This window comes from Oncorhynchus masou, unplaced genomic scaffold (assembly GCF_036934945.1).
Source record: "Oncorhynchus masou masou isolate Uvic2021 unplaced genomic scaffold, UVic_Omas_1.1 unplaced_scaffold_6255, whole genome shotgun sequence".
Classification (NCBI taxonomy): Eukaryota; Metazoa; Chordata; class Actinopteri; order Salmoniformes; family Salmonidae; genus Oncorhynchus; species Oncorhynchus masou.
In genome coordinates, this window is record NW_027012685.1 from 1 (window position 1) to 18,592 (window position 18,592).

The 18,592-nt window shown below is 45.3% G+C and overlaps 1 protein-coding gene across 1 annotated transcript; it reads right to left on the reverse strand.

Annotated features, from left to right (window-relative positions):
- Positions 1-380: 380 nt before the first annotated feature.
- Positions 381-17,933, reverse strand: LOC135536478 (probable global transcription activator SNF2L2; the record flags this gene model as incomplete). Its single annotated transcript, XM_064962815.1, has 5 exons — positions 381-484; positions 772-838; positions 4,886-5,049; positions 14,177-14,330; positions 17,818-17,933. Coding segments are annotated over 5 exons (585 nt in total), but the record flags the coding sequence as incomplete, so codon positions are not given.
- Between the last annotated feature and the right edge of the window lie 659 nt (positions 17,934-18,592).

Below are 18,592 nucleotides of genomic sequence, written 5' to 3' on the forward strand. Positions count from 1 at the left end.
GGAGGACCTGACCCTGCTGTAGAGTAACATGTAGAGGGTTAGGGAGGAGGAAGGGGACCTGACCCTGCTGTGTAGAGGGTTAGGGAGGAGGACCTGACCCTGCTGTAGAGTAACATGTAGAGGGGTTAGGGAGGAGGACCTGACCCTGCTGTAGAGTAACATGTAGAGGGTTAGGGGAGGAGGACCTGACCCTGCTGTAGAGTAACATGTAGAGGGTTAGGGGAGGAGGAGGACCTGACCCAGCTGTGACACTGCTGTAGAGTAACATGTAGAGGGTTAGGGGGAGGACCTGACCCTGTATTTCTGTCTTACCTTAGGGGAGGGTAGAGAGGAAAGTGAAGGAAGGAGGTGTGAGGGAGAGAAGGAATGGATACCTTGGCCAGGATCTGTTTGTCCTTAATTATGTACTCGTAGGTGGTGAGGAGGACATTGAACTTCCCGCTGCGGAGCTGAGCCCCAGGCCTCGTCTCATAGCAGGGGTCCCCTGTAACACAGGAGAGTCAGACATTTTAATATCATTTTAATTTAATAGACATTTTTTTTATATTTATTTAACTCGGCAAGTCAGTTTAGAACAAATTCTTATTTTCAATGACTGCCTGGGAAAAGTGTGTTAACTGCTATTGCCTCCACCAATCCAGTGCATTTATATTTCTGGGACTAATGAACAGTGCACACTTCAGGTGGAATATCCTTAGGATGCACCCAGAGAGACGCTACCCGTGGTGGGAAGAAGAAAGGACGGATGAAAAGGAACATTATGACTCTCACCTTGTAGGAAATCTTCACAACAGACGGAGACCATTTATCCAGCTCATAGACCCAGTTGGACAGAGTCCTGGAGGACAGAGAGATCAGAGACACTCTGAAATGTAGGAACAACTTAGCCTGGGATGTTATAAACTTAAAGATTGAAGAAACACATCACACTAATCTACATAATCAACATTCTCCTCACACAACACCACAGTGAACTGAAGAAACAGGACATTGCCTAAACAGAGGTGACAGAAAGCATAACATCCATAGACAGTACTGCAGTGTGTAATCCACTTTTAAATTGTTTACTGAAAGTTTGAAAATCCCCCCAGGGACACTGTTAAAGAAATGACAAACAGTGCTGCGGACTGACTCGTCTACTCTCTACTAGTTCTGTTGTTTTACATGAGGGGAATCAAACGGTGCTGCGGACTGACTCGTCTACTCTCTACTAGTTCTGTTGTTTTACATGAGGGGAATCAAACGGTGCTGCGGACTGACTCGTCTACTCTCTACTAGTTCTGTTGTTTTACATGAGGGGAATCAAACGGTGCTGCGGACTGACTCGTCTACTCTCTACTAGTTCTGTTGTTTTTCATGAGGGGAATCAAACGGTGCTGCGGACTGACTCGTCTACTCTCTACTAGTTCTGTTGTTTTACATGAGGGAATCAAACGGTGCTGCGGACTGACTCGTCTACTCTCTACTAGTTCTGTTGTTTTACATGAGGGGAATCAAACGGTGCTGCGGACTGACTCGTCTACTCTCTACTAGTTCTGTTGTTTTACATGAGGGAATCAAACGGTGCTGCGGACTGACTCGTCTACTCTCTACTAGTTCTGTTGTTTTACATGAAGGGAATCAAACGGTGCTGCGGACTGACTCGTCTACTCTCTACTAGTTCTGTTGTTTTACATGAGGGGAATCAAACGGTGCTGCGGACTGACTCGTCTACTCTCTACTAGTTCTGTTGTTTTACATGAGGGGGAATCAAACGGTGCTGCGGACTGACTCGTCTACTCTCTACTAGTTCTGTTGTTTTACATGAGGGAATCAAACGGTGCTGCGGACTGACTCGTCTACTCTCTACTAGTTCTGTTGTTTTACATGAGGGGAATCAAACGGTGCTGCGGACTGCCTCGTCTACTCTCTACTAGTTCTGTTGTTTTACATGAGGGGAATCAAACGGTGCTGCGGACTGCCTCGTCTACTCTCTACTAGTTCTGTTGTTTTACATGAGGGGAATCAAATGGTGCTGCGGAGTGCCTCGTCTACTCTCTACTAGTTCTGTTGTTTTACATGAAGGGAATCAAACGGTGCTGCGGACTGACTCGTCTACTCTCTACTAGTTCTGTTGTTTTACATGAGGGGAATCAAACGGCGCTGCGGACTGACTCGTCTACTCTCTACTAGTTCTGTTGTTTTACATGAGGGGAATCAAACGGTGCTGCGGACTGACTCGTCTACTCTCTACTAGTTCTGTTGTTTTACATGAGGGGAATCAAACGGAGCTGCGGACTGACTCGTCTACTCTCTACTAGTTCTGTTGTTTTACATGAGGGGAATCAAACGGTGCTGCGGACTGACTCGTCTACTCTCTACTAGTTCTGTTGTTTTACATGAGGGGAATCAAACGGAGCTGCGGACTGACTCGTCTACTCTCTACTAGTTCTGTTGTTTTACATGAGGGGAATCAAACAGTGCTGCGTTTGTGTCCTATAAGGAGCGTTGGTGGCAAATCTGATGGCCGATGGTAAAGAACAGCCAGCCGCTCGACACCACCCTTACCTGCAGATCTATAAATTACATCGCTGGGTAGGATTTTCATCTGAAACAGGGTTAGTTGGCAGCTGTGGTGAAAGAGGAGCAATTACGATGGAGGAAACCAAGTTAAGATTTAACCTTAGCCTGCAGCTTTGATATGTGCTGAGAGAAGGACAGATCCTCAAAAAGTTCTACAGCTGCACCATCGAGAGCATCCTGACCGGTGCATCACCGCCTGGTACGGCAACTATTCAGCATCTGACCGTAAGGCGCGACAGAGGGTAGTGCGTACAGCCCAGTACATCACTGGGGCCAAGCTTCCTGCCATCCAGCACCTATATAATTGTCGGTGTCAGAGGAAAGCCCATAACATTGTCAGAGACTCCAGCCACCCCAGTCATAGACTGTTTTATCTGCTACCGCATGGCATGCAGAACCAAAAGGCAGGTAGCGTCCCACCTGGCCAGCATCCGGTGAAATTGCAGAGTGCAAAATTCAAACTATAGAATTATAAATATTTAACTTTCATAAAATCACAAGTGTAATAGATCAAAATAAAGCTTAACTTCTTGTTAATCCAGCCGCTGTGTCAGATTTCAAAAAGGCTTTACGGCGAAAGCACCCCATGCGATTATCTGAGGACAGCTCCCCGCCTACAAAACCATGAAAAACATATTTCAACCAGGCAGGTGCGACACGAAAGTTAGAAATAGCAATAACAAAGGTCCCAGTTACCTCACAAATGGTCCTTTTGTTTGATAATGTCCTTCTTTATATCCATAAAAACTCAGTTTAGCTGGTGCCGCTTCAGTCAATAATCCACCCAGTTTTCCTCCATCAAAATGCATACAAAATGAATCTCAAACGTTACTAATAAACTTATCCAAACAAGTCAAACAACGTTTATAATCAAACCTTAGGTACCCTAGTACGTAAATAAACGATACAATTTAAGACGGAGAATCGTTATTGTCTTTACCGGAGAAAAATACCAAAGAACGCGCTCTCTTCCACGCGCTTGGAAACACTACAGTCAAAATGGGAGCCACCTAGAAAAACTACAAATTCTGGCTCATTTTTCCAACAACAAGCCTGAAACTCTTTCTTAAGACTGTTGACATCTAGTGGAAGCCCTAGGAACTGCAATCTGGGAGTGACAGCCATTGAAAATAATTGTAGGCTGAATTTTATTTTTGGGGGGATGGTTTGTCCTTGGGTTTCGCCTGCCATATTGGTTCTGTTATACTCACAGACATTATTTTAACAGTTTTGGAAACTTTAGAGTGTTCTCTATCCAAATCTACCAAATCTATTATATGCATATCCTAGCTTCTGGTCCTGAGTAACAGGCAGTTTACTTTGGGCCCGCTTTTCATACGGACGTGAAAATACTGCCCCCTACCCAAGGGAGGTTAACAGCTTCCACCCCCAAGTCATTAGACTGCTGGACAATTAATCAAATGGCCACCGGACTATTACATTGATCCCCCAATTAATTTATAAAGTATTTGCTTGTAAATTGGCTGAAAATTACATTGAAACAGTGTCGTTTCAGTGCAAAATATTTGGTTTAATTTGAAATTAGAGTTTACATTATATGTAATAGGCTGGCTTGACGGGTCCTTCATATTACGTCACACACCACAAATGTAGTGACGCCTAAACCCTGCAATGCAGTGCCTTAGACCCCTCCACTACTCAGGAGGCCATAAATCAGGTATTTTTGTTTTAATAGGCCTCTGTGTTTTCTTTCTATGTATTGAGTCAGTACAGAACCTTTTAGTTATATTCATATTGTTTTACAATTTAAGTAGTTCTTTCCTTGAGCTCTTCTTGTCTATTACTGTTCTGTATTATGTCATGCTTCATGCTTTGTGTGGACCCCAGGAAGAGTAGGTACTGCAACAGCTAATGGGGATCCTATTAAACAATAAGACGAAAGACACAGCTAACGTGGTCTACTCTGCTGGTGGGTTGAGGGATGGAGCCATCAAACACAAAAAATTACCTAACACTAAAACGGAACTTTTCACAATTTCACAGTATTATTCCAACTTCAGTGTGGAAATATATATAAAACACAGAAAAATCACATTTTTGAATGCACTGGGACTTTAAGAGCCATGACTAGTTTTAGTAAACAGACTGATGATAAAACTGTTTGTAATATAAAAGCAATGTTCTTCTTTAGCTGAGACCCATGAAACAAGCAGGGAGGTAACATATGATGGTGGAATGATGGTGAGGTAGGGTCAGGGGTTAGTGGGCAGGGTTATAATAAGGAGGAAACATATGATAGTGGAATGATGGTGAGGTAGGGTCAGGGGTTAGTGGGCAGGGTTATAATAAGGAGGAAACATACGATAGTGGAACGATGATGAGGTAGGGTCCGTTGAGTCTCTTGTGTTCCATGAGGTATGTAATGAGGGCGATGGTCTGGATGGTCTTGCCCAGCCCCATCTCATCAGCCAGGATACCATTCAGATTGTTGTTGTACAGAGACACCATCCACTCCAGACCCTGCACCTAAAACATAGAGAGAAGAAGAAGTTAACAGAGACACCCTCCACTCCAGACCCTGCACCTGTAACCCAGAGAGAAGAAGAGGCTAACAGAGACACCATCCACTCCAGACCCTGCACCTGTAACCCAGAGAGAAGAAGAGGCTAACAGAGACACCATCCACTCTAGACCCTGCACCTAAAACATAGAGAGAAGAAGAAGTTAACAGAGACACCCTCCACTCCAGACCCTGCACCTGTAACCCAGAGAGAAGAAGAGGCTAACAGAGACACCATCCACTCCAGACCCTGCACCTGTAACCCAGAGAGAAGAAGAGGTTAAGAGAGACACCATCCACTCCAGACCCTGTACCTGAAACATAGAGAGAAGAAGAGGTTAACAGAGACACCCTCCACTCCAGACCCTGCATCTGTAACCCAGAGAGAAGAAGAGGTTAATAAATAATAATAATAAATCCCATTTAGCAGACGCTTTTGTCCAAAGCGACTTACAAGTCGGCTGGGGCCACTACTTTTTACATATGGGTGGCCCCAGCGGGAATCGAACCCACGACGCTTGGCGTTGCAAGCGCCATGCTCTACCGACTGAGCCACACAAGACCCGTTAACAGAGACACCCTCCACTCCAGACCCTGCACCTGTAACCCAGAGAGAAGAAGAGGTTAACAGAGACACCATCCACTCCAGACCCTGTACCTGAAACGTAGAGAGAAGAAGAGGCTAACAGAGACACCATCCACTCCAGACCCTGCACCTGTAACCCAGAGAGAAGAAGAGGTTAACAGAGACACCCTCCACTCCAGACCCTGCACCTGAAACATAGAGAGAAGAAGAGGTTAACAGAGACACCCTCCACTCCAGACCCTGCACCTGAAACATAGAGAGAAGAAGAGGCTAACAGAGACACCCTCCACTCCAGACCCTGCACCTGAAACATAGAGAGAAGAAGAGGTTAAGAGAGACACCATCCACTCCAGACCCTGTACCTGAAACATAGAGAGAAGAAGAGGTTAACAGAGACACCCTCCACTCCAGACCCTGCACCTGAAACCCAGAGAGAAGAAGAGGTTAAGAGAGACACCATCCACTCCAGACCCTGTACCTGAAACATAGAGAGAAGAAGAGGTTAACAGAGACACCATCCACTCCAGACCCTGCACCTGAAACCCAGAGAGAAGAAGAGGTTAACAGAGACACCCTCCACTCCAGACCCTGCACCTGTAACCCAGAGAGAAGAAGAGGTTAACAGAGACACCCTCCACTCCAGACCCTGCACCTGTAACCCAGAGAGAAGAAGAGGTTAACAGAGACACCATCCACTCCAGACCCTGTACCTGAAACCCAGAGAGAAGAAGAGGCTAACAGAGACACCATCCACTCCAGACCCTGCACCTGTAACCCAGAGAGAAGAAGAGGTTAACAGAGACACCCTCCACTCCAGACCCTGCACCTGTAACCCAGAGAGAAGAAGAGGTTAACAGAGACACCCTCCACTCCAGACCCTGCACCTGTAACCCAGAGAGAAGAAGAGGTTAACAGAGACACCATCCACTCCAGACCCTGTACCTGAAACCCAGAGAGAAGAAGAGGCTAACAGAGACACCCTCCACTCCAGACCCTGCACCTGTAACCCAGAGAGAAGAAGAGGTTAACAGAGACACCATCCACTCCAGACCCTGTACCTGAAACCCAGAGAGAAGAAGAGGTTAACAGAGACACCATCCACTCCAGACCCTGCACCTGAAACCCAGAGAGAAGAAGAGGTTAACAGAGACACCCTCCACTCCAGACCCTGCACCTGTAACCCAGAGAGAAGAAGAGGTTAACAAAGACACCCTCCACTCCAGACCCTGCACCTGTAACCCAGAGAGAAGAGGTTAACAGAGACACCCTCCACTCCAGACCCTGCCTGAAACCCAGAGAGAAGAAGAGGTTAACAGAGACACCCTCCACTCCAGACCCTGCACCTGTAACCCAGAGAGAAGAAAGGGTTAACAGAGACACCCTCCACTCCAGACCCTGCACCTGTAACCCAGAGAGAAGAAGAGGTTAACAGAGACACCCTCCACTCAGACCCTGCACCTGTAACCCAGAGAGAAGAAGAGGCTAACAGAGACACCCTCCACTCCAGACCCTGCACCTGAAACCCAGAGAGAAGAAGAGGCTAACAGAGACACCCTCCACTCCAGACCCTGTACCTGAAACCCAGAGAAAGAAGAGGTTAACAGAGACACCCTCCACTCCAGACCCTGCACCTGTAACCCAGAGAGAAGAAGAGGCTAACAGAGACACCCTCCACTCCAGACCCTGTACCTGAAACCCAGAGAGAAGAAGAGGTTAACAGAGACACCCTCCACTCCAGACCCTGCACCTGAAACCCAGAGAGAAGAAGAGGTTAACAGAGACACCCTCCACTCCAGACCCTGCACCTGAAACCCAGAGAGGAAAGTCATTTGAGACACACACAAACTAAATTCCACTGCAGTCCATTGACCTCAGGAGGAACAGAGAAATATATGTGTTGTTTGCTGTGGGTCAGGTTCCCTGTCTTGCTCAGTACTATACAGGACGGATCAGGGTGCTGCTACTCTGGCAGTAGTAAGCAGAGACACAGACACAGTCAGGTTCCCTGTCTTGCTCAGTACTATACAGGACGGATCAGGGTGCTGCTACTCTGGCAGTAGTAAGCAGAGACACAGACACAGTCAGGTTCCTGTCTTGCTCAGTACTATACAGGACGGATCAGGGTGCTGCTACTCTGGCAGTAGTAAGCAGAGACACAGACACAGTCAGGTTCCCTGTCTTGCTCAGTACTATACAGGACGGATCAGGGTGCTGCTACTCTGGCAGTAGTAAGCAGAGACACAGACACAGTCAGGTTCCCTGTCTTGCTCAGTACTATACAGGACGGATCAGGGTGCTGCTACTCTGGCAGTAGTAAGCAGAGACACAGACACAGTCAGGTTCCCTGTCTTGCTCAGTACTATACAGGACGGATCAGGGTGCTGCTACTCTGGCAGTAGTAAGCAGAGACACAGACACAGTCAGGTTCCCTGTCTTGCTCAGTACTATACAGGACGGATCAGGGTGCTGCTACTCTGGCAGTAGTAAGCAGAGACACAGACACAGTCAGGTTCCTGTCTTGCTCAGTACTATACAGGACGGATCAGGGTGCTGCTACTCTGGCAGTAGTAAGCAGAGACACAGACACAGTCAGGTTCCCTGTCTTGCTCAGTACTATACAGGACGGATCAGGGTGCTGCTACTCTGGCAGTAGTAAGCAGAGACACAGACACAGTCAGGTTCCCTGTCTTGCTCAGTACTATACAGGACGGATCAGGGTGCTGCTACTCTGGCAGTAGTAAGCAGAGACACAGACACAGTCAGGTTCTCCGTCTTGCTCAGTACTATACAGGACGGATCAGGGTGCTGCTACTCTGGCAGTAGTAAGCAGAGACACAGACACAGTCAGGTTCCCTGTCTTGCTCAGTACTATACAGGACGGATCAGGGTGCTGCTACTCTGGCAGTAGTAAGCAGAGACACAGACACAGTCAGGTTCCTGTCTTGCTCAGTACTATACAGGACGGATCAGGGTGCTGCTACTCTGGCAGTAGTAAGCAGAGACACAGACACAGTCAGGTTCCCTGTCTTGCTCAGTACTATACAGGACGGATCAGGGTGCTGCTACTCTGGCAGTAGTAAGCAGAGACACAGACACAGTCAGGTTCCCTGTCTTGCTCAGTACTATACAGGACGGATCAGGGTGCTGCTACTCTGGCAGTAGTAAGCAGAGACACAGACACAGTCAGGTTCTCCGTCTTGCTCAGTACTATACAGGACGGATCAGGGTGCTGCTGATTTGGCATGGGTACTCAGATCCTCAAAAGGTTCTACAGTTGCACCATCGAGAGCATCCTGATTGGTTGCATAACAGTCTGGTATGGCAACTGCCCGGCCTCCAATCGTAAGGCACTACAGAGGGTAGTGCGCACGGCCAAGCTTCCTGCCATCCAGGACCTCTATACCAGGCGGTGTCAGAGGAAGGCCCTAAAAATTGTCAACGATTGTCTTTTTTTCTTTGTCAATTGCCACCCTAGTCATAGACTCCATCTGCAACCGCACAGCAAGCGGTACCGGAGCGCCAACTCTAGGACCAAAAGGCTTTTAAACAGCTTCTACCCCCAAGCTATAAGACTCCTGAAGATCTAATCAAACGGCTACCCGGACTATTTGCATTACCCCCCTCTCTTTTACAATACTGCTACTCTCTGTTATCATCTATGCATAGTCACTTTAACAACTCTACCTATATGTACAATACCGTTCAAAAGTTTGGGGTCACTTAGAGATGTCCTTGTTTTTGAAAGAAAAGCACTAAATGGCTACCCGGACTATTTGCATTGTGTGCCACCCCAACCCCTCTTTCTACGCTGCTGCGACTCTCTGTTTATCATATATGCATAGTCACTTTAACTGTACATTCATGTACATACTACCTCTATTGAGCCGACCAACCAGTGCTCCCGCACATATCTCTACCTGTACATGATCATTTATCAATCCAGTGTTAATCTGCAATATTGTAATTATTCGCCTACCTCCTCATGCCTTTTGCACACATTGTATATAGACTCCCCTTTTTTCTTCTACTGTGTTATTGACTTGTTAATTGTTTACTCCATGTGTAACTCTGTGTTGTCTGTTCACACTGCTATGCTTTATCTTGGCCAGGTCGCAGTTGTAAATGAGAACTTGTTCTCAACTAGCCTACCTGGTTAAATAAAGGTGTTCTCAACTAGCCTACCTGGTTAAATAAAGGTGAAATAAAAAATAAAAAATTAAAAATTGGCTAACCGGGCCATCTTTGATTTGATTTGATCTGCATTGCATTGTGTCCCGCCCACCACCCACCTACCCCTCTTTTACGCTACTGCTACTCTCTATTCATCATATATGTGTAGTCACATTAACCATATCAACATGTACATACTACCTCAATTTATTTTATTTTTATTTCACCTTTATTTAACCAGGTAGGCTAGTTGAGAACAAGTTCTCATTTACAACTGCGACCTGGCCAAGATAAAGCATAGCAGTGTGAACAGACAACACAGAGTTACACATGGAGTAAACAATTAACAAGTCAATAACACAGTAGAAGAAAAAAGGGGTCTATATACAATGTGTGCAAAAGGCATGAGGAAGTAGGCGAATAATTACAATATTGCAGATTAACACTGGATTGATAAATGATCATGTACAGGTAGAGATATTGGTGTGCAAAAGCAGAAAAGTAAATAAATAAAAACTGTGGGGATGAGGTAGGTGAAATGGGTGGGCTATTTACCAATAGATTATGTACAGCTGCAGCGATCGGTTAGCTGCTCAGATAGCTGATGTTTGAAGTTGGTGAGGGAGATAAAGGTCTCCAACTTCAGCGATTTTTGCAATTCGTTCCAGTCACAGGCAGCAGAGTACTGGAACGAAAGGCGGCCGAATGAGGTGTTGGCTTTAGGGATGATCGTTGAGATACACCTGCTGGAGCGCGTGCTGGGATGGGTGTTGCCATCGTGACCAGTGAACTGAGATAAGGCGGAGCTTTACCTAGCATGGCGTTGTAGACGACCTGGAGCCAGTGGGTCTTGCGACGAATATGTAGCGAGGGCCAGCCGACTAGAGCATACAAGTCGCAGTGGTGGGTAGTACAAGGTGCTTTAGTGACAAAACGGATGGCACTGTGATAAACTGCATCCAGTTTGCTGAGAAGAGTGTTGGAAGCAATTTTGTAGATGACATCGCCGAAGTCGAGGATCGGTAGGATAGTCAGTTTTACTAGGGTAAGCTTGGCAGCGTGAGTGAAGGAGGCTTTGTTACGGAATAGAAAGCCGACTCTTGATTTGATTTTCGATTGGAGATGTTTGATATGGGTCTGGAAGGAGAGTTTGCAGTCTAGCCAGACACCTAGGTACTTATAGGTGTCCACATATTCAAGGTCGGAAATCAGCCTGACCAACCAGTGTCTGTATATAGCCTCGCTACTTTTATAGCCTCTCTACTGTATATAGCCTCTCTACTGTATATAGCCTCTCTACTGTATATAGCCCCTCTACTGTATATAGCCTCTCTACTGTATATAGCCTCTCTACTGTATATAGCCTCTCTACTGTATATAGCCCCTCTACTGTATATAGCCCCTCTACTGTATATAGCCTCGCTACTTTTATAGCCTCTCTACCCTATATAGCCTCTACTGTATATAGCTCCTCTACTGTATATAGCCTCGCTACTTTTATAGCCTCTCTACCCTATATAGCCTCTACTGTATATAGCCTCGCTACTTTTATAGCCCCTCTACTGTACATAGCCCCTCTACTGTACATAGCCCCTCTACTGTACATAGCCCCTCTACTGTACATAGCCCCTCTACTTTTATAGCCCCTCTACTGTATATAGCCTCTCTACTGTATATAGCTGCCACAACGCCTAGAGTGGTGGGTGCGGAGTCAAACACAGAGAGCAGAGGATACTGGGAAAACCGGACTTTATTTCGGCTTCCAAATGCTAACGCCCAAAACAACAGGCGAAAATGATCAAAATGTCTTACCCAACACAGGGCACAAACGGACAGGAACACTACACGCACAACATGACTAACAGAAAACAAGCCCGCAAAAAAACAGGCTTAAATAGACTAAATCAAAAAACAAAATAAGAGACAGGTGCAACCAATAAGACCAAACAAACAGAAAAGGGGATCGGTGGCGGCGAGTAGACCGACGACCGCCGCCTGAACAGGCAGGGGAGCCACCTTCGGTGGGAGTCATGACAATAGCCTGTCTTTTTACTGTTGTTTTATTTCTTTACTTACCTATTGTTCACCTAACACATTTTTTTTGCACTTTTGGTTCGAGCCTGTAAATAAGCATTTCACTGTATTCGGCGCACGTGACGAATAAACTTTGATTTGAAAAGCACATGTTTGCCATTAAAATAACATCAAATTGATCAGAAATACAGTGTAGACATTGTTAATGTTGTAAATGACTATTATAGCTGGAAACACGTGCTGATTTTTTATGGAATATCTCGTAGGCCCATTATCAACATAGTGTCGTGTTTGAGCTAGGTTTACCTGGTAGTGTTTGAGCCTGGTAGTATTTCAGCTAGGTTTACCTGGTAGTGTTTGAGCTAGGTTTACCTGGTAGTGTTTGAGCTAGGTTTACCTGGTAGTGATTGAGCCTGGTAGTATTTCAGCTAGGTTTACCTGGTAGTGATTGAGCCTGGTAGTATTTCAGCTAGGTTTACTTGGTAGTGATTGAGCCTGGTAGTATTTCAGCTAGGTTTACCTGGTAGTGATTGAGCCTGGTAGTATTTCAGCTAGGTTTACCTGGTAGTGTTTGAGCTAGGTTTACCTGGTAGTGTTTGAGCTAGGTTTACCTGGTAGTGATTGAGCCTGGTAGTATTTCAGCTAGGTTTACCTGGTAGTGATTGAGCCTGGTAGTATTTCAGCTAGGTTTACCTGGTAGTGATTGAGCCTGGTAGTATTTCAGCTAGGTTTACCTGGTAGTGTTTGAGCTAGGTTTACCTGGTAGTGTTTGAGCTTGGTTTACCTGGTAGTGTTTGAGCTAGGTTTACCTGGTAGTGTTTGAGCTAGGTTTACCTGGTAGTGATTGAGCTAGGTTTACCTGGTAGTGTTTGAGCCTGGTAGTATTTCAGCTAGGTTTACCTGGTAGTGTTTGAGCTTGGTTTACCTGGTAGTGATTGAGCTAGGTTTACCTGGTAGTGATTGAGCCTGGTAGTATTTCAGCTAGGTTTACCTGGTAGTGTTTGAGCCTGGTAGTATTTCAGCTAGGTTTACCTGGTAGTGTTTGAGCTAGGTTTACCTGGTAGTGTTTGAGCTAGGTTAACCTGGTAGTGTTTGAGGCTGGTAGTATTTCAGCTAGGTTTACCTGGTAGTGTTTGAGCTAGGTTTACCTGGTAGTGTTTGAGCTAGGTTTACCTGGTAGTGTTTGAGCCTGGTAGTGTTTGAGCTAGATTTACCTGGTAGTGTTTGAGCTAGGTTTACCTGGTAGTGTTTGAGCCTGGTAGTATTTCAGCTAGGTTTACCTGGTAGTGTTTGAGCTAGGTTTACCTGGTAGTGTTTGAGCTAGGTTTACCTGGTAGTGTTTGAGCTAGGTTTACCTGGTAGTGTTTGAGCTGTTCCACTGTTTGGCTGTTCCACTGGATGTCAGAAGGTGAATTCACCAATTTGTAAGTCGCTCTGGATAAGAGCGTCTGCTAAATGACTTAAATGTAAATGTTTACCTGGTAGTGTTTGAGCTAAATTTACCTGGTAGTGTTTGAGCTAAGTTTACCTGGTAGTGTTTGAGCTAAATTTACCTGGTAGTGTTTGAGCTAAGTTTACCTGGTAGTGTTTGAGCTAAATTTACCTGGTAGTGTTTGAGCTAAATTTACCTGGGAGTGTTTGAGCTAGGTTTACCTGGTAGTGTTTGAACGAAATTTACCTGGTAGTGTTTGAGCTAAGTTTACCTGGTAGTGTTTGAGCTAGGTTTACCTGGTAGTGTTTGAGCTAGGTTTACCTGGTAGTGTTTGAGCTTGGTTTACCTGGTAGTGTTTGAGCTTGGTTTACCTGGTAGTGTTTGAGCTACATTTACCTGGTAGTGTTTGAGCTAAGTTTACCTGGTAGTGTTTGAGCTAGGTTTACCTGGTAGTGTTTGAGCTAGGTTTACCTGGTAGTGTTTGAGCTAAGTTTACCTGGTAGTGTTTGAGCTTGGTTTACCTGGTAGTGTTTGAGCTAAATTTACCTGGTAGTGTTTGAGCTAAGTTTACCTGGTAGTGTTTGAGCTTGGTTTACCTGGTAGTGTTTGAGCTAAATTTACCTGGTAGTGTTTGAGCTAAGTTTACCTGGTAGTGTTTGAGCTAGGTTTACCTGGTAGTGTTTGAGCTAAGTTTACCTGGTAGTGTTTGAGCTAGGTTTACCTGGTAGTGTTTGAGCTAGGTTTACCTGGTAGTGTTTGAGCTAGGTTTACCTGGTAGTGTTTGAGCTAGGTTTACCTGGTAGTGTTTGAGCTAGGTTTACCTGGTAGTGTTTGAGCTAAGTTTACCTGGTAGTGTTTGAGCTAGGTTTACCTGGTAGTGTTTGAGCATGCCGTTGATGAGCAGCGAAGACTGTTTGTCGACCCTCTCAATGATGGCGTGAGCCACACCGTAGTAGGACTGCTGGAAGATGGTCAGTTCAGTCTCTGGCACCGTGTACTCATCATCAACATCCTGCTTTGCAGACCTAAGATGTATAAAACATATGTTAATGACCTAATTTTAATGCCCAAAAGAGAGGAAATTCACTTTCTTTCAGCTGAAAGACAATGGCTATAGCTTACCCATGAGGTTGCGCAATGCTTTAAGTCTAAGTCAAAGTATGTACACTACCATGTTTGGGGTCACTTAGAAATGTCCTTGTTTTTGAAAGAAAATCATCTTTTTTGTCCATTAAAATAACATCAAAGTGATCAGAAATACAGTGTAGACATTGTTAATGTTGTAAATGACTATTGTAGCAGCAAACTGCTGATTTTCATGGAATATCAACATAGGCATACAGAGGCCCATTATCTGCAACCATCACTCCTGTGTTCTACTGGCATATTGTGTTAGCTAATCCAAGTTGATCATTTTAAAAGGCTAATTGATCATTAGAAAACACTTTTGCAATTATGTTAGCACAGCTGAAAACGGTTGTTCTGACTAAAGAAGCAATAAAACTGGCCTTCTTTAGACTAGTTGAGTATCTGGAGCATCAGCATTTGTGGGTTCGATTTCAGGCTCAACATGGGCAGAAACAAAGAACTTTCTTCTGAAATTCGTCAGTCTATTCTTGTTCTGAGAAATGAAGGCTATTACATCTTGCACAACGCTGTGTACTACTCCCTTCACAGAACAGTGCAAACTGGCCCTAACCAGAATAGAAAGAGTGGGAGGCCCCGGTGCACAACTGAGAACAAGTCGTGTCTAGTTTGAGAAACAGCCGCTTCACAAGTCCTCAACTGGCAGCTTCATTAAATAGTACCCACAAAACACCCGTCTCAACGTCAACAGAAGAGGCAACTCAGGGATGCTGGCCTTATTACATATGGGATCAGGGAGAGGTTGAAAATATCAGTGAAGACAGCACTTTCTTGCGTTTGCCAGCAGCTCTTCGCTGTGCTTCAAGCATTGCGCTGTTTATGACTTCAAGCCTATCAACTCCCGAGATTAGGCTGGTGTAACCGAAGTGAAATGGCTAGCTAGTTAGCGCGGGTCAACAAGGAACCACCAGCTTTCATATGTTCTCATGTTCTGAACAAGGAACTTAAACGTTAGCTTTTTTTACATGGAACATATTGCACTTTTACGTTCTTCTCCAACACTTTGTTTTTGCATAATTTAAACCAAATTGAGCATGTTTCAATATTTTTTTGAGACTAAATTGATTTTATTTACGTATTACATTAAATTAAAATAAAAGTTCATTCAGTATGGTAGTAATTGTCATTATTACAAATATATATAGAAGATCGTCCGATTAATCGCTATCGGCTTTTTTTGGACTTCGGAAACCCTGGTGTGAAGGAAGACCTACTTGATGATATGTATGGGTTAGGGGTTAGGGTTCAAAAGTTAGAGTTGAAGGAGAGATCTACTCGATAATGTGCTTAGGTTAGGGGTCAGAGGTTAGGGTTTGAAAGGGAGGCCTACTCGATAATGTGCTTAGGTTAGGGGTTCAGATGTTAGGGTGTGAAAGGGAGACCTACTCGATGATGTGCTTGGGTTACGGGTTAGGGTTCAGAGGTTAGGGTGTGAAAAGGAGACCTACTCGATGATGTGTTTGGGTTACGGGTTAGGGTTCAGAGGTTAGGGTGTGAAAAGGAGACCTAATTGGTGATGTGTTTGGGTTAGGGGTTAACGTGTGAATGACCTACTCGATCATGTGCTTGGGTTAGGGATTAAAGTTCAGACGTTAGGGATGGAAAAGGAGACCTACTCAATTATGTGTTTGGGTTAGGGGTTAAAGCTCAGAGGTTAGGGATGGAAAAGGAGACCTACTCGATGTGTTTGGGTAAGGAGTTAGGGTGTGAAAGGGAGACCTACTCGATGATGTGCTTGGTTTAGGGTTTAGAGTTCAGAGGGTAGGGTGTAAAAAGGAGACTTACTCGATGATGTGCATGGGTTAGAGGTTAGAAATTAGGGTGTGAAAAGGAGACCTACTCAATGATGTGTTTGGGTTAGGGGTCAGAGGTTAGGGCGTGAAAGAGAGACCTACTCAATGATGTGCATGGGTTAGGGGTCAGAGGTTAGGGTGTGAAAGGGAGACCTACTCGATGATGTGCTTGGGTTAAGGGTCAGAGGTTATGGTGTGAAAGGGAGACCTACACGATGATGTGCATGGTTTAGGGGCTAGAGGTCAGAGGTTAGGGTGTAAAAAGGAGACCTACTCGATGATGTGCATGGGTTAGGGGTCAGAGGTTAGGGTATGAAAGAGAGACCTATTTGATGATGTGCTTGGGTTAAGGGTCAGAGGTTAGGGTGTGAAAGGGAGACCTACTCGATGATGTGCTTGGGTTAAGGGTCAGAGGTTATGGTGTGAAAGGGAGACCTACTCAATGATGTGCATGGGTTAGGGATTAGAGGTCAGAGGTTAGGGTGTGAAAGGGAGACCTACACGATGATGTGCATGGTTTAGGGGCTAGAGGTCAGAGGTTAGGGTATGAAAGGGAGACCTACTCGATGATGTGCTTGGGTTAAGGCTCAGAGATTAGGGTTAGGGCATGAAAGGGAGACCTACTCGATGATGTACATGGTTTAGGGGTTAGGGGTCAGAGGTTAGGGTGTGAAAGGGAGACCTACTTGATGATGTGCTTGGGTTAAGTGTTAGGGTTCAGAGGGTAGGGTGTAAAAAGGAGACCTACTCAAGGATGTGTTTGGGTAAGGGGTTAGCATGTGAATGGGAGCCTTACTTAATGATGTACTTGGTTCAGGGGTTAGAGTTCAGAGGTTAGGGTGTAAAAAGGAGACTTACTCGATGATGTGCATGGGTTAGAGGTTAGAAATTAGGGTGTGAAAAGGAGACCTACTCAATGATGTGTTTGGGTTAGGGGTCAGAGGTTAGGGTGTGAAAGAGAGACCTACTCAATGATGTGCATGGGTTAGGGATTAGAGGTCAGAGGTTAGGGTATGAAAGGGAGACCTACTCGATGATGTGCTTGGTTTAGGGGTTAGAGTTCAGAGGTTAGGGTGGAAAAAGGAGACCTACTCAATGATGCGCATGGGTTAGGGGTCAGAGGTTAGGGTGTGAAAGGGAGACCTACTCAATGATGTGTATGGGTTAGGGATTAGGGGTCAGAGGTTAGGGTATGAAAGGGAGACCTACTCAAAGATGTGCTTGGTTTAGGGGTTAGAGTTCAGAGGTTAGGGTGGAAAAAGGAGACCTACTCGATGATGTGAATGGGTTAGGGGTCAGAGGTTAGGGTATGAAAGAGAGACCTATTTGATGATGTGCTTGGGTTAAGGGTCAGAGGGTAGGGTATGAAAGGGAGACCTACTCGATGATGTACATGGGCTAGGGATTAGGGGTCAGAGGTTAGAAATTAGGGTGTGAAAAGGAGACCTACTCAATGATGTGTTTGGGTTAGGGGTCAGAGGTTAGGGTGTGAAAGAGAGACCTACTCAATGATGTGCATGGGCTAGGGATTAGGGGTCAGAGGTTAGGGTTAGGGTATGAAAGGGAGACCTACTCGATGATGTGCTTGGTTACTTTCTCTGGGAACTCGCCACTGTTGGGATCGATGATCTTCTTCTCCTCAGACTGAGAGTCTGGCCGGCTGGACACTCCTGGGACATCCTCTTCATCCTGAATCACACACAAAGGGTTTTACAGTGCAGTGAAAAAGTATTTGACCCTTTCAAATTTTCACTACTTTTGCATATTTTTGATACTGAATGTTATCAGCTCTTCAACCAAAACCTAATATTAGATAAAGGGAACCTGAGTGAACAAATTAACACAACAATTACATACTTATTTAATTTATTTCATAAACACAGTTACTGTGGAATGCTGTGTTTAGTTTTTACCAGGCATAATGGGACCCATCTCATCCAAAACGTTGACTCAAATTTGCTCTTGGTAGAATGTTCTATGGACAGATGAGTCAAAAGTATTACTTTTTGGACGAGATGAGTCCCATTATGCCTGGCCTAAAACCACGAGATGGGTCCCATTATGCCTGGCCTAAAACCACGAGATGGGTCCCATTATGCCTGGCCTAAAACCACGAGATGGGTCCCATTATGCCTGGCCTAAAACCACGAGATGGGTCCCATTATGCCTGGCCTAAAACCACGAGATGGGTCCCATTATGCCTGGCCTAAAATCACGAGATGGGTCCCATTATGCCTGGCCTAAAACCACGAGATGGGTCCCATTATGCCTGGCCTAAAACCACGAGATGGGTCCCATTATGCCTGGCCTAAAACCACGAGATGGGTCCCATTATGCCTGGCCTAAAA